This window comes from Vombatus ursinus, unplaced genomic scaffold, assembly GCF_900497805.2.
Source record: "Vombatus ursinus unplaced genomic scaffold, bare-nosed wombat genome assembly UNPS02001287.1, whole genome shotgun sequence".
Lineage (NCBI taxonomy): Eukaryota > Metazoa > Chordata > Mammalia > Diprotodontia > Vombatidae > Vombatus > Vombatus ursinus.
In genome coordinates this window covers 13255424-13270621 of record NW_020941065.1, presented here as the reverse complement: position 1 = coordinate 13270621, position 15198 = coordinate 13255424, and the positions used below count along the sequence as shown (strand labels likewise).

Below are 15198 nucleotides of genomic sequence, written 5' to 3'. Positions count from 1 at the left end.
GGATGGATGGATGGATGGATGAACAGACAGAATTTGGACTTATCTTGTGGAATGGTGGTAAAAGAACAAGAGCCAGGGAACTTGGCTTTAAATCTCAGCTTTGCCAGTCCCTACCTGTGTTACCTTGGACAAGTCACTTTACCTTCTGAGCCAAGTTTTGTCCTCACTAAAATAATGGGGTAGATTAGGCAGCCTCTAGGTCCCTGACAGCTCTAAGATTCTACGACTTTAGACATAGAAAAGATCCCCCCTCTGGAGCTGGAAGTGGATGTGGACTCCTTCACATGCCCCTATTTTTCCCGTAGAGGCCACAGTCTCCACTCTCTTTTAGCTTGGGATTAGGCTCATCTCTTGACAGATCTTCTCAGGGCTCTTGAACCCAGGGCTAAAAAGAAATGATATCAGTTGAAATATGTCCATCTTTAAACATTTAAGATGGTCAACAGCAGGTTTGCCCTGAGGACCATGACTTGGAGATATAGGCAGCTGAGCCTGAAATGGCCTCCCCAGACCCAGGAAACAAGCTGGGAGCTCCCTTTCCCGCTGCTCTTCCCAGACAGCCCTGGGAGGCAGGATTCTGGCAAAGTGACCACTTGATGCAGATGGCACTGGACCCTGAGATGTCTGCCACCATGGCTTCCCTCCAAAGGAGGGAAGCTGCACAGAGCTACTCATAATTATAGCCTCAGGGGACCAGAGATCTGGAGCCGGAGCCTATCTAGTCCCACCCCTTCATTTAACAGGAGGGGAAACTGAGGCCCAGTAACTTGCACAAGGGCACACAGGTATAAGCTCCAGAGGGAGGATTTGAACCTAGGCCTTTGGCAGCAGAGCAATGGTCTTTCCCCTGTATCATTCAGCAAGCACCTTGAGAGTTCATTTTAATCATGTCTGACTCTGTGATGAACTGAGCATCTGGGGTTTTCTTGGCAAAGATAGTGGAGTTGTTTGCCATTTCCTTCTCCAGCTCCTTTTACAGATGAGGAAACTGAGGCAAACAGGGGGAAGTGACTTGCCCAGGGTCACACAGCTAGTAAGTGTCTGAGGCCAGATTTGAGCTCTGAAAGATGACTCCAGGCTCAGAGCTCTGTGCACTATGGTGCCCCCTAGCTGCCTCCTTGAGAGCTTACTATCTGATTTATCTTTGTATCTCCCCCAGTGCCTGATACCATCTTTGAAAACCCTTCATAACCTGGCCCCTTCCTACCTTACTCGTCTTCTTACACCTTATTCCACCCACCTACCCTGTGATCCAGTGCATCAGAGGCTGTTCTCAAACAAGGTGCTCTATCCCCAGCTATATTCACTGGTGGTGCCCCCAGCCCAACAGGCTCCCCTTCTCGTCGCCTTTCCCTCCTGGATTCCCTTACATCTGAGATAAATTCCCACCTGCTACAAGCCCACCTCTTAACCTCTCTGGCACCCCTCAAAGTTTCACTTTTGGCCAGAAGCCTCTGCTGCCACATTTTCCCACCCCCACCTCAAATGCTAGCTCCATCCCTTTCTCCCTCACTTTACTCTGCATCTATCTGGAATATTCCTAACTATTTTCACGTTGTCTCCCCTGTGAGCTGCTGGAGAACAGAGACTGTTCTTGTCTTGCTTTGCATCCCCAGAAACTAGCACAGTGCCCTGCACATAGTAAGTGCCTAATAAATGCTTGTTGCCTGATCAATGAAGGCTCCCACAATGACAAGAACTGATATCTGCAGACCTTCATGTTTGCAAATCACTTTGAGTACATTATCTCAATTGAGATAGGAATAGGTTGATGTTATCATTCCCATTATGCAGATGAGGACATTGAGGCACAGAGAGATCACAGTATAGTCACTCAGCTATCAGCTATGGGTTTGAACTCATGTCTTCTTGATTGCATGTGTCAAAAACATGAACAAATACAGGTCTTTTTGGCCCCCACTCCAACACTCTATCCATATTATAACACTGCTTCTCATTATACTATAAATCCCAAGGGCTGGGAAATGGAAATTCCAACTGTGAGGCTGTGTCTGGTCCAGCTTTCTGAGCACGTCCCTGAGACAGAGTCAAAGAAACGCCTGTTGCCTTTGAGCCTAATTCCCAACACAGGAAAATGTGACTTTTCATAATCTGACCGATTCTCCCAAAGACCCTCCTCATGAGCTCGTGTCTGTGTTAGAATGCTGATTTGGGGCTCAGGCTGGAATCTAGGGATGAGGCAATTAAAAGGATTAGCAAGAACTTGCTGAGCCTGGAAGGAGGGGAGGGTCCCAAGATCCAAGCCCAGGCCCAGCCCCCTCAAGGGATGCCTCAAACTGCCCTCCCCTCCCCATCATGGAGGTGGCTAGAAAGCTCCTTCCCACCTCAACAGGAGGAAATACATCTGCCTCCTCCCCAAAATGCACCTCCATAGATGTGTAGGATCATTGAGAGTAGCCCAACACTTTCATTTTTCAGAGAGGGAAACTGAAGCCCAGAAGTTAAATGCTTTGCCCAAGGTCACACAGCCAGTAAATAAGAGTCAAGATTAGACCCCAGGTTTATTGACTCCAAATCCAGCACTTATTCTTCTTTGTCTTCAAGAAGACTCCCAAGGCAAGGTCACTAGCCATGCCACCCTCCTTAGAATAAAAGGCTCTGAAGAGTTCGTAGACATTTGGGCAAGTCACTGCTTCTCTATGGCCTCAGTTTCCTCAAAAGTAAATAAAGGAGGGGCTAGATGGTCTTTAGCCCCCTTGCCCTTCATTTTCTAGTGTTACATTTTATAAGGTCTGTGCTGGGAGCTAACATCCTGGATTCTGTGTTCTAAAATCCTTGCTGGTTCTGATATTCTTTGGTTCTATGATTCTCAGGTCTCGCCCAGCTCTGACATTCCTTTGTTTTAAGATTCTCTGACCTTCCCTGTTCTAAGACCTTTCCAGCTCTGACATTCCTGATTCTAAGGCCCCTTTCAAATGACTTTCTCTGTTCTGAGTCCCCTTCCATCTCTGACATTCCTTTGTTCTAAGGCCCCTCCCAGCTCTGACATTCCCTGTTCTAAGGCCCCTCCCAGTTCTGCTATTCTTTTCTAACCTCTACCCCACATTATGAAATTCTCTGTTCCATGATCATCTCCCAGCAGCTCCATGAATTGTATACCTTGTGGGGGAGGGAGGGAGAGGGAAAAGTGGGAAAAGGAATCGGGGATTAGGCTTGGAAAACTGGTCCAGGAAGACAGGCTCGGCTGACCACAGAACTATACCAATGTGTTCCTCATTCTAGATCCCTGCAGTATTGTTTTTCTTTGTGGAGTCCAATGGGTCTTGTATTAAGAGGATGGTTCTTTTCAGTTCACATTTATTAAGCACCTACTATGTACACATCCCATGATGCTTGTGGCACATAATTAGCAGAATTTGCACCTCGAAACACCTCCCCAGGAGTGATGATAGAATTGCTCAAATCTGCTCGTACACTTGGGTCAAGCTGAGCCATGAATAAATGCATTTGGTCCAGACTTTGGGTGCAATCAATAAGCAATTGATTCTCATCTGACAAAGGCAGAAATGGATTAGGGGGTGGAGAGCCAAGGGCAAGAGTTAGAGAAAAGGCAGGGACATGAAAAGGCATAAGGATCCTAGATCAGAAACCGAAGTGAGTCTCAGAGGCCGTTTTAACATGACTCCCTTATTTTACACAGGAGAAAACAGAGATCCATGGAAGCTATGACTTCTCTGAGGCCTCACAGGGTGTAAATCTCAAGAGGTAGGATTTGAATCCAGGTCAGGAACCCCAATTCCAGAGCTAAGGCTCTTTCCATTGTACCCTGTTGAGACTTCCATCCCTGGAAGGCTCAATACTCAGAAGCAAATGCTTGCTAAAGACCCAAGAGAAGCCAAGCAATTGGGGACCAGATGAAAATCAGAAATCAATATGGTCAAGTGGGAAACCAAGTGCTTATGATAGTAAGAGAGTCCTTTCTTAGGGGACCTAGTATGTCATTTTACACATAATTAGCACCTGATCAATAGATCTTTATTGATGAATTCTAGTCCCAGGCCCACCATTGATTAGCTGGATGACCTCAGGCAAGATGCTTAACCTCCCTGGGCCTCAGTGGCCATGATCATGTAGGACCCTGGGGGAGATAATTATTCCTTAGCATCTCACCATTTCTCAGATCTACCAGCCAAGAAATGCACAGAAGCCAAAGAGACTTGGCCAAGGGAGCAGATCACTAGCTAGGCAGGCAATCAGAGCAGCAACCACAAGGAGACCTTGAAATGAAAGGAATTCTTGCCCAGCCAGAAAGTCATTTATATGCTTAGGAGCTTCTCAGATATGAGCCTAGAGTGGGATGAGAGAGATGTCATATTGGTAGGAAGTAGCAAAGATAAGATTTGAACCCAGACCCTCTAAGTCCACCATCAGTGCCCATTCTACCCTACCACCCCCGTAAGTGTGGCCCCATAGTATTGGAACTCTGACTCTGATGTTTGTGGGATAGCCTGAAGGGTCGTGAGATGGACCATGCCCTTCATCCCTCTCCTCCCCCAAGCCATCGAGCTACCGCCACACTATCCAGAGAACCATGCTTCTTGACCCATGCCACACAGCTCCAAGACAATGTGAATAAGAATCATTTCCTCGCTCCCACTTCAAAGGCCTCCCAGGCCTCCCAGAGATAAGTGGGATCTGTTGACTTTCTGGGAAAGGAAACCTATGGGTTACCTGTCATCACTAGGACAGGAGTCCATGTCTTCCAGGGCAGCCTGCAGATCGGCAATTCGCCGGATGGATACCTCGAGGTCGGCCTGTAATGTCAGTTTCACTGCCAGGAGCTCCTCCACATTCTTCTCCTGCAATACAGAGATGCCTCAAGTTGGTAATCTGCTTAAATATTTTATTTCTACCTTTCCTGTTTACTATCACTTTCATTTCCCAATAGGCCCTTCCCTTTTTGCCCTGCCAGAGAGCCATCCCTTCTAATAAAAGGAAAAAGGAAAAAGAAAAAAATCATCAAAATAACTGAAATATCAACCGAGTCAGGTTTTAGTCTGAAGTCCCCATCTCTGCAAATAAGGGAAGGGATTTTCCTCTTCATTCTGGGGCCAAGCTTGGTCACTGTAATTACCGAGCATGGCTGTAATTTTTGTGGTTGATTCTGTGCTCTGCACTGACATTGTTGTAGCCTTTGTATATATTGCTTCCTGATTCTGCTTACTTCACTCTGTACCAATTAATCATTTTTTCCCCCATGATTCCCAGAACTGGTCACAGTCATCATTTCTTATGGTATAGTAATGGTCTATTGCATCCAGGTGACAAAATTTCTTCAGCCATTTTCCAATTCATTGGATTGTGGATTTAGAACTGGAAAGGTCCTTAGCATCCATCTGGTTCAACCCCTTCGTTTTACATGTGAGATAACTGAGGCAGAGAGACTTGCCAATGGTTTACACAACTAGTCAATAGTCTATATAGACAATGTCTATAGCAGGATTTGAACTCAGGACTCCTAATGCACCACACTGCATCTACTTGTTTGCTATTACAGCAAGATTTGCTGAGAGAAATGATTATTAATAACCAATGATTTGGGGAGATCCAGAGTTCCCCTGTTTTTCTGAAGCCCTGATTTCAAAAGTTTGGTCTCTTGAAGGACATTACTGATAATGAGATTGGACTAACTTTCTTAATAATCTTTGTTCACATCCCACCCAGGTGGGGAAGCCTTTGTTCTCTTCTCAGGTTTGGGTGGGGAGAAATTCTTTGAATAGATTGCCCAAGGCTGGGGGTAATTTAAAAGTAAATGACATAATTTAAAGTTCATTTGAATAGGTTCAGCTCCTCATTGTAATATTCATTCTGTCATTAATTGTTAACCAGTCAGAGTTGATTGACGCCTTTGGGAACACCTCTTTTTTAATGGGCATGTGTCTTGAGACCACTGCCATGATGGCCTTTGGTCTAAGACAGATATGGCCAAATGATCATCCTTTTATTAAAACACTAGCATTATTAACAAAATGATTAAATTACCCAGAAATTATGTTTCCTGAACCTTAAGTTTGAGAAATGTTAAATATTGCCATAAGTATTTTGCACATATGAGAGAGATTTTCCAACTGTTAGAAAGCATGCCATGGACCATACCAAGGCCATAAAGACCAGGACTGGGGAGCATCCTATGGACAGTCCCAGAGAAGACTACCCAAGTGGGTGGTGGCCAGAAAGGGATGATTGCTCCCTTTCTGTCGATGTTGCTCATCCCACCCCCTCCCTATCATAATGAACAGGACAGGCAGGCTGGGGCCACTCCTTCCTCTGAACTCTCATCCCATGATGCACCTCTCTGGTGGCACAGACCACACCCTCCTTCATCTTGAAGCAATTTCTGAACATGGAAGGCAGGGCATAACATTTATTTATCTTTGTGTCTTCCCAGTACCCAGCACATGCTAGGTGCTTAATACGTGATTGCTGAATTAGCATTGATATTGCCATTGACATTGATGAAAACTGCCTACTGATGAAAGCTGCCATGCCCTGGGGCAGAGGGGAGACTTCTCTCTTATTGGAGGCCTTCAAGTAGAGAATGGATGACTCTTTGTTGGAAAAATTGCAGAGAAGATTCCCGTTGATGTACAGATCAGACAAATGCCCCACGGAAGCAGCATGATACTGTGGAAAGAGAACTGCCTCTGGAGTCAGAGGCCTTGTGTTCAAATCCTGCCTCTGATTTCTTGTATCTGTCATTTGGGAAAATCACTTCATTTCCCTAGGTCTCGGTCTCATCTATAAAAGGAGAGGATTGGGCTCGATGTCCTCTCTAGATCCTAGATCCTATGACTTCTAACATCCTTTCCAACTCCAAGGTTCTCTAATCCAAGCAGAAGAGGGAAAGCCAAATAAAGTGAATTTTATTTACCCATTCAGAAGTAGCAGAATGGGGGCAGCTAGGTGTGGCAGTGGATAAGCTCCAGCTTTGGAGTCAGGAGGACCTGAGTTCAAATCCAGCCTCAGACACATGACACTCACTAGCTGTGTGACCCTGGACAAGTCACTTAACCCCAATTGCCTCCCCCAAAAAAAGCAAAAAAAAAAAAGTAGCAGAATGAAATCAAAACCTTTCCAAGAAAAACCAAAGCCCTCACCCCAATTCCACTCCAATTAAAGCCCAGAGTATCCCTCAACCCAGCCTTCCCTCTTTGAAGTCAGAGCTTTCAATTGCTGCTGATTGTTTTCTCAGACAGCCTGGAGCCTCAGGCCATTGCTGGAACTTGGTGCCACATCCAGGGAAAGGGTTTTCTGGTGACTGCAGTGTATTCACTAGGCAATTCCCTGTCGTTACCAAGGAGAGCAAGCATCAGCATCCTGAAGACTAAGAAACATTCCTTAGTTGTAGCAACCCAGGATCTCAGAATCTCTGCACTGGAAGGGGCTTCAGAGACCACCCAGGCCAACCCAACCCTAAGTAAGAATCTCTTCAGTAGCACAAACCCAGCAAGTGCTCATCCCGTCTCTGTTTGAAACCACCTGGGGAAAGGAAACACTACCTTCTATTTCGCATTGCATTTCATTTGAGGATAGCTCTAATTTTTAGGAACTCCTCTCTATATCAAATCTAAATCTGCCTCTTTGTGACTGGAACTTCTTTTTCCAAGATTATTAGTGATCTCTTGAGCATTATGTCCAAAGCTCTGGTCCACTGCAGCCTAAACATTCTATATTCAATTGTCTGTGTCCTAAATTCTCCTCCATTTCTGCATTCCATATTCTAGTTTCCCTCCAAGTCCGACATTCTCTGTTCTGTGTTCAAAGTTCCTTTCTGGCGCTGACATTTGGTAATCTATTATTTTTCCCAGGAAAGGGTTTCAGATTGACTGACCACTCAAGTCTAAAAGAAGAGCCACAGTCAAAAATTGTGACAGCAGCTGACAATTACTGTGTAGTGGTATTCAAAGGACTGCTCCTCTGAAGGACTTTGGTCTGTGACTGAAGAGTCACATCCCTATACAGGATGTAATGATCATCAGGAGCATCGCCTTCTAACATAGAAGGTGCGGGAATATTCATATAGTTAACTCTCAATTACCTGCACAAATAGAAATTGTCTTAAGGCATCAGATGAGCAATCCTACAGAGGAGATGATTCCCTCTAAATTGTTTTAAGGCTTTAGAATGCAATCTATTTACTTTCTTTTTTTTCAGTACATGGGGCACTATTCACTTCCCTAAATGTCTGACTCAGGCTAATACATCAAATAAGCGTGTTCTAGTTTGGGGTACCACCCAGCTAATGCTAAGGAAAAGCACCTCTGAATTATGGTGACAGGTAGGAGGAAACCAGCCTGTGATTTCAGATTTGTGTGGGCAAGTCACATTTAGATAATTGAGAGTTGGTGACATATATCATTCCAGAGTCATAGAAAATTAAGAGTTGGAAGCCTCCTACTCAATGAAAAATCCTCTCATCAGCACCTTTAGGAAGTGGACATCTAACCTTTGCTTGAACACTTGCAGTGACAGGGAACTCAGTACCCTACAGGGCAGCCAAGTCCAATGTTGGATAGCTCTTATTTTTTATATTGAGCTAAAACCTAGTCTTCCTCATAACTTCTACCCATTGGTGGGGGGCATTGCCAGTCATCTTGACCTATGTCTTGCCACTGGACTCTGATGACTCTGGAGGACAGAATGAGGCTGGTGACTTCGCACAGCTCTGCTTCACTTAACTCCAATTCACTTGCAAGTAAAGGCATCTTCCTGATGTCATTGGTCCTCTTCAGGAACAAAGAATCAACAATAACAACAACAACAACCCACTGATATTAGTTGTAAAGTTATTGTACATGATGTGACATTCATGAAACCTGGATTCTAATCCCAGGAGAATTCCTTGGGATAAAGTCACTTTATCTCTTTTGGCCTCAGTTTCCTCCTTTGTAAAATGAAGGTCCTAGACTTGATGGCTCCTGAGGGTCCACCTGATTCTAAGATTCTAAGTTTCTAGAAAGTATTTTAAGAAATTTATCACGCCTCCATATTGCCCGCCACCAAGGAGAATGCCTTGAACAATATAGGTACCTAATTGATGCTCATTGGACTCAGTCAATTAACAAGCATTTAATAAGCACCTACTATGTGCCAGGGGAGAGGTAGCATGGCACAGTGGATAGAGAGCCAATGTCTAAGTCAAGAAGAGCCATGGGTTCAAGTCCTATCTCTGATACATCCTGGCTTGCATGACCCTGGGCAGGTGCCTCTCAGTGTCCCAGGCAACTAAGACTCTGATTTGCATTTGTTTGTGGGGGGGAGGGGTCGGTCCTCACTGACAATTTTTTACACCAATGAAATCCAAGGCCCAGGCCATTGTTTCAATGTAAACACAGTAAACTTTCACTAATTCCTTTTTACCAATTCCTCTCCTAATTCCCTTACCTTCTTTTGTTCTTTAGCAGACCTTTCACAGCAGATGCTGACCTGTATTGAGAGTTCTTTTCTCCGACAAAGCAATAGAAACCCCACATCAATGAAATCATGGGTCTGGTTTTTTTTTAAAAAAAAGTTCCAGGTACTATGCTAGTCTTGGGGGAATACAAAGATAGTCCCTCCCATCCGTTCTCCAGGTCTCCCAATATTCCCTCTTTGGGTAGCTACATATTTCCAATTCATTTCAGAAAGAAGGCTAGGTGTGGGCTGCCTTGGGAGAAATCTGGAGGCTTAGGAGAAAGGACTGAGGTATCAAAAGGGGCTTCTCTATCCAATGGGAAGCAGCAGGTAGTGACTGAGGCTAATCCATCAGTCACAGTGTTTGCCTTAGGAACTGTCAGCCATCGCATAAGGGACCAGGAGCCTTTGCTCTCTCCCAGCATTCCAACTCTGCAGCCTTAATTTCATCTTGCTTCCTCTCAGAATCCCAGAGAGAGAGGGCAGGGAAGGGGGGGGGGGAGGAGAGGAGAGGAGAGGAAAGGGGGAGAAGGAGAGAGTGGAGAAGAGAGGAAGAGGCAGAGGAGGAGACAGAGAGAAAGACAGAGAGAGGAGAGACAGAGAGACAGAAAGAAGAGAGGAGAGAGAAGCGGTATCTGAACCACCACAAGGGCCAAGCCTGGCAGGAGGGGAGAGGTGAGCAGGCCTTCTGCAAATTTCAGCTGATTGAAGTTGCCAGCTGTAAAATTCCCATCTCAGCGGTGACAAGGTGAGAGATGATTTGCAGCTCAGACAGCGACAGGCCTTCACATAGGAGCCAGCCTGGCTGTCAGAGCCCATAATGAAAGCTACAGAATCACAGGGCAAGCTGGCCTTAAGGGAATAATGGTGAAGTTCATAAAAACATGCAAAAAGTATTTGGCCTCAGACTGCCCATAATCCTGATGGCTTGGGGAGTCTGACCAGGTGACTATCAGAACCCTTGGCTGAAATTAGCCCACTTCTTGGACCAAAAGATCCACTGGCTTTCTCAAATTTCAGCAATGAGGTGTTTGAGAAACTCTGACTCGGTTTTTCCCAGTGGAGAGGAACTTAGATCACTGTGAGGGAAGGCTACAGACTGGGCAATGAAATCTCAAGATAAAAAAGGCAGTAGGAGCCCATCCGTTACCACATCTACTCCCAGTTCTCCCAGACAACAGCTAGCTAGGAAGACCTGGTGTGGGGACAGTCCTTCACCTCTCCATTTTCTAGTGTTGTTGCTATTCAGTTGTTTTCAGTTGTATCTGACTCTTTGTGACTCCATTTGAGGTTTTCTTGGCACAGATCCTGGAGTGGTTTGCCATTTCCTTCTCCTGCTCACTTCACTGATGAGGAAACAGGGTGAAGTGACTTGCCCAGGTTTATATAGCTAGTAAGTTTCTGAGGCCATATTTGAACTCAGGAAGGTGAGTGTTCCTGACTCCAGGCCTGGGGCTGTATCCACTGCACCACTTAGCTATCCCAATTATTTAGTGACAGGGGATCATAGGATCATGGGATCATCAATCTAAATATGGAAGGGACCTCAGAGGCCATCTAGTGAAATTTCTTCATTTTATACATGAGAAAACTAATGGCTAGGAAGTTTTTAAGTGGCTTGTCCATGGCCACAAAGAGGAGTAAGCAGTAGAGCTGAGATTTGAACCTATGTCCTTCGACTACCCAGGATCCTTTTCTTCATCATTTCTCCTGCTGCCTGCCTTTTGGACATTCTCCAGTTACTTAGAAAGACTGATCGGAAGCTGGCAGTACCTGGGGAAGCTTTTGATGAGGAAGATACAAGGAGAGGTGGAAAAAATCCTGTGGGGCTGTTTCATTCCTATCTTTGTATCTAAATACATAGCACAGCTCCTTGCTTACTGACTGGCCAATATTTGGTCCCAATCAGGCTTTAGCTGTGAGGACAGAGATATGTGGCCACTGTTACTTCTGGTGGCAATGTTAGCCACACAAGGTACTAGGATATTGACTACTCCTGGTTGATATTCATGATCTGTTTTAAATCTACCTTTCCCATTGTGGTATACATTACTCCCCTTCCCACACCCTTTGGATCCAGCCAAATTGGCCTTCTTGTTGTTTCTCTCACTTGACTCCATTTCCCACCTCCATGTTTTTGAACTGGCTTGTCCCCCTTATCTGCAAAACACTCCATTCTCACCCTCAACTCTTAGGTTCCTTCAAAGTGCAGCTTAAGTCATACCTTCTATGTAAGGTCTCTCTTTACCTTCTCTAGTCACTAGCATCCTCCCCTCAAATTATATTTGTTTTGCATATGCTTTACATGTATATGTACACATGTATACTTTATATACATACTATATAATAACAATTCAATAATAGAATTTATGTAGCACTTTAATTTTTGCAAAGTACTTTGAAAATATTATCTCATTTGACCCTCCCAACAATCCTCATTTTACAGAGAAGGAAACTGAGTCTTAGTCAAGTGACTTGACCAAGGTCATGTAGCTAGTGAGTCTTTAGAACCCATGGCTCTCCCAAGCAGGAGTCTACTCTTCTTCTTCCAACTAGTACATTATGGCTTTCTGTTTTCCCAGGGAATGGTCTCCATTCTTTATAATTAGGGTGAATGTTCTCCTCTATGGCTAGCCACCTAGACCTTCTCATGGATGGCAAGCAATGAAAGAGGCAGGAAGTCTGACCAATTTCTCAACCTCAACCTGTGAGTTGACTCCTTGATAACAACTCAGGTAAAGAATTTGGAAGGAGAAGTTAAAACTATTGGCTAAGGAAAGGGTTTTGAATTATCCATGTATTTCATTTAACCAGGTCTTTGCTTTCCTCCATTAGCAGGGAGTAAAATCACCTTTTCCTAAGCACCAGGAGAAGAAAAATATGGGACTAGGGCTCCCTCCATTTCCTCCATCTCTCTTCTCAAACCCCCCAAATATCTCACTCCATTATCTTCTCCTTTACTCCCATCCTTCATAAAGATGTGGCCCATCTTCTTGACAAGGAAAACTCCTCAACATGGTGCATTGATGCCATTGTATTCTGTCTTCTCCAGCAGGTTGCTCCAGCTATCATCCTCACTCTCAAATCTCCAGTCTCTCCCAATCTCCTGGCTACTTTGCCAATGCCTACAAACATGCCCAGGTCCCTTCACCCTCCATCCTTAAAAACAAAACCTTTCACTTGATTCTACTACCTCCTGTAGTTACCATCCTACATCTATCCCCTTTAGGGGGCTAGACTCCTGGAGAAAGTCATCTATGGTTACTGCCTTCACTTCCTTCTCTCTCACTTGATTCTAAACCTGAAATCTGACTTCCAGCCTCATCATTCAACCAAAACTGCTGCCTCCAAAGTCACCAGTGATCTCTTAATTGTCAAAGTGAATGGTAAATTTTTTTCAATCCAGATCTTTCTTGACTTCTCGAAAGCATCTGACACTGCCAATCAACTCCTTCTTAATCCTCTCTCCTCTCTGGGTTTACATGACACTGCTCTCTCCTGGTTCTCCTCCTGCATGTCTGACCACTCCTTCTCAGTCCCTTTTTGCTGGATCTTCATCCAGGTGATGCTCACTCACTGAGGGGTATAGGGTGTGTTCAGGGAAGACTGCTGCTTTTCAGGGCTGCTTTCCACCTTTGGTGTCCAATTGATTCACCCAACTCTCACCTGTGGCTCCAAGAAGCTGCAGCATGCACTGTGGCCACACTGAAGTAAACCATCTCAGCAGATGGGCTGAACCAGGTTAAGGGTAACTGAGGGGTCTCAAACCCATCAGTGAATTAGGGGGTGTCTACCCCAAGCACGTGAAGACCTCCCCTGCTGGAATGGGTGGATAAGAACAGTTTGTTCCAATGGCCATGAAGGCAGCTGAAGCAGGTACTGTGGAGCACTTAGAGCTTGGTTAGACATCGAAGATGCCAAGGCCATCCACTGTATCTTGAGCCACCACCAAGATGTTGTCTTGACTCTGTCCTGTCACTGAACTGTGATGACTCTACGAGAAAGAGTGAGGCCAACAATTTCATGCAAATATGCCTCACTTAAATCCAGTTTGTAAATGAATCAAAAGACACCATGCATACTGACAACAACCATGCCCACTCACTGTGAGGAGTCTCCAAAGCTCTGTCCGAGGCCCTCTTTCCTCTCCCTCTATACTTTCTTACTTGGTGATTTCATCAGTTCCCATGAGTCCAATGATCATTTCTATGCAAATGATTTATACATATGCATATAATGCATGTGTTATGTATGTATGTATTTATGTATGTATATATACCCAACCCTGACCTCTTGCCTGACCTCCAGAAAGTCTTACAACTATCTTTTGGACGTTTCAAACTGGATATTCCATGGGCATCTCAAACTCAACATGTTCAAAACAGAATTCATTATCTTTTCCTCAAAATCCTACCCCTGCCAAACTTCCTTAGTAGTATGGAGGGCATGGCCATTCTCACAGTCCTCCAGGCTCACAGCCTAGGTATTACCTTTGATCTTTCATTCTCCTTCCCCTCCCCCCTCCCACACCCAATCCCATATCAAACCTCTTGCCAAGTCTTGTCATTTCTACCTTCATGTCATCTCTTGTATATTTCCCCTCCTCCCCACTCACACAGACACCATCGTAGTGCAGGCACTCATCACCTTATATCTGGACCACTGCCATAGCTTGTTGGTTATTCCTTGCTTTAAGGCTTACCCTTTTCTATTTTGTCCTCTACTCAGCTGACAAAATGATTTTCTTAAAGTGAGGCCTGTCCATGTCACTTCTGTACTCTATAAACTCCAGTGGCTCCCTATTACGTCTAGGATCAAATATAAAATCCTCTGCTTGGCATTTAAAACTCCTCATAGCCTGACCCCACTCTTCTACCTTTCCAGTCTTCTTACATCTTTCTCCCCTTCACATATTCTGTGATCCAGTCACACTAGGTTCCTTGCTGTTGTTTAAACATGACACTCCATCTCCTGACCCTGGGTCTTTGTACTGGCTGTTCTCCATACCTGGGATGCCTTCCCTCCTCACCTGCACCTGGATTTCTTCACTCAGTCAATCAACAAACATTTATTAAGTACCTACTATGTAGCAAGCACTATGCTAAGGCTCTCAGCACAATACCCACTTTCTACAAGAGTCTTTTAGCCCCTACACCCAGCTCGCAGTGCTCAGAGATTACCTTCTGTTCCCTCTGTACATATCTAGTAGGTACAGAGTTGTTTGCATGTTGTCTCCCTAATAGAAACTGAGCACCTGAAGAGTGTGTCTTTGCCTTTCTGTGTCCCCAGCACTTAGGACAGTGCCAGGACATAGGAAACATTTAATGAATGTTCGTTAACTGGTCTTAGTTGGAGAGTGACCTATGAGCTATGATTTCAGGGGTGCTGTCTGCCAATAGAGTCTCCACTGTCCTAGCATTCTATGACTAGAATGTCATTCCTTTGGGTTATGGTGATATGCCATCATGATTAGATAATGGAAGGATCTCAGGCCTAGGGGTCAGGAGGCCCAAATTCTAGCTTTGTTATCACCAGTTTTAGTGATATTGGACCGGGCACTTCCCTTCACTGGGCCTCAGTTTTCCCATCTGTATAATGAGGATAAGGGACTAGATGATACCTAAAGTGTCTTCCAGTTCTAAAATTCTAAATCTTTAAGACTTTTGTTAAAATTCAAATAGCCTGGGAAATGGTAATATATGAGACCAATATTACCTGTGAAAAACAAAACAGGGTAGGTTGTCTAAAAAATAAGGACAGGGAAGAGATTTGCTTGTCACATAG

General features: G+C 44.7%; 1 protein-coding gene across 1 annotated transcript in view; it reads right to left on the bottom strand.

The window, feature by feature from the left end:
* The window catches only part of MYO18B (myosin XVIIIB), a 352079-nt gene that overhangs the window by 49806 nt on the left and 287075 nt on the right, over positions 1 to 15198 (bottom strand). The window contains exon 39 of the mRNA XM_027862330.1: positions 4693 to 4820. Within this exon, the coding sequence (XP_027718131.1) occupies positions 4693 to 4820 (128 nt within the window). The remainder of the gene's footprint in view (positions 1 to 4692; positions 4821 to 15198) is intronic.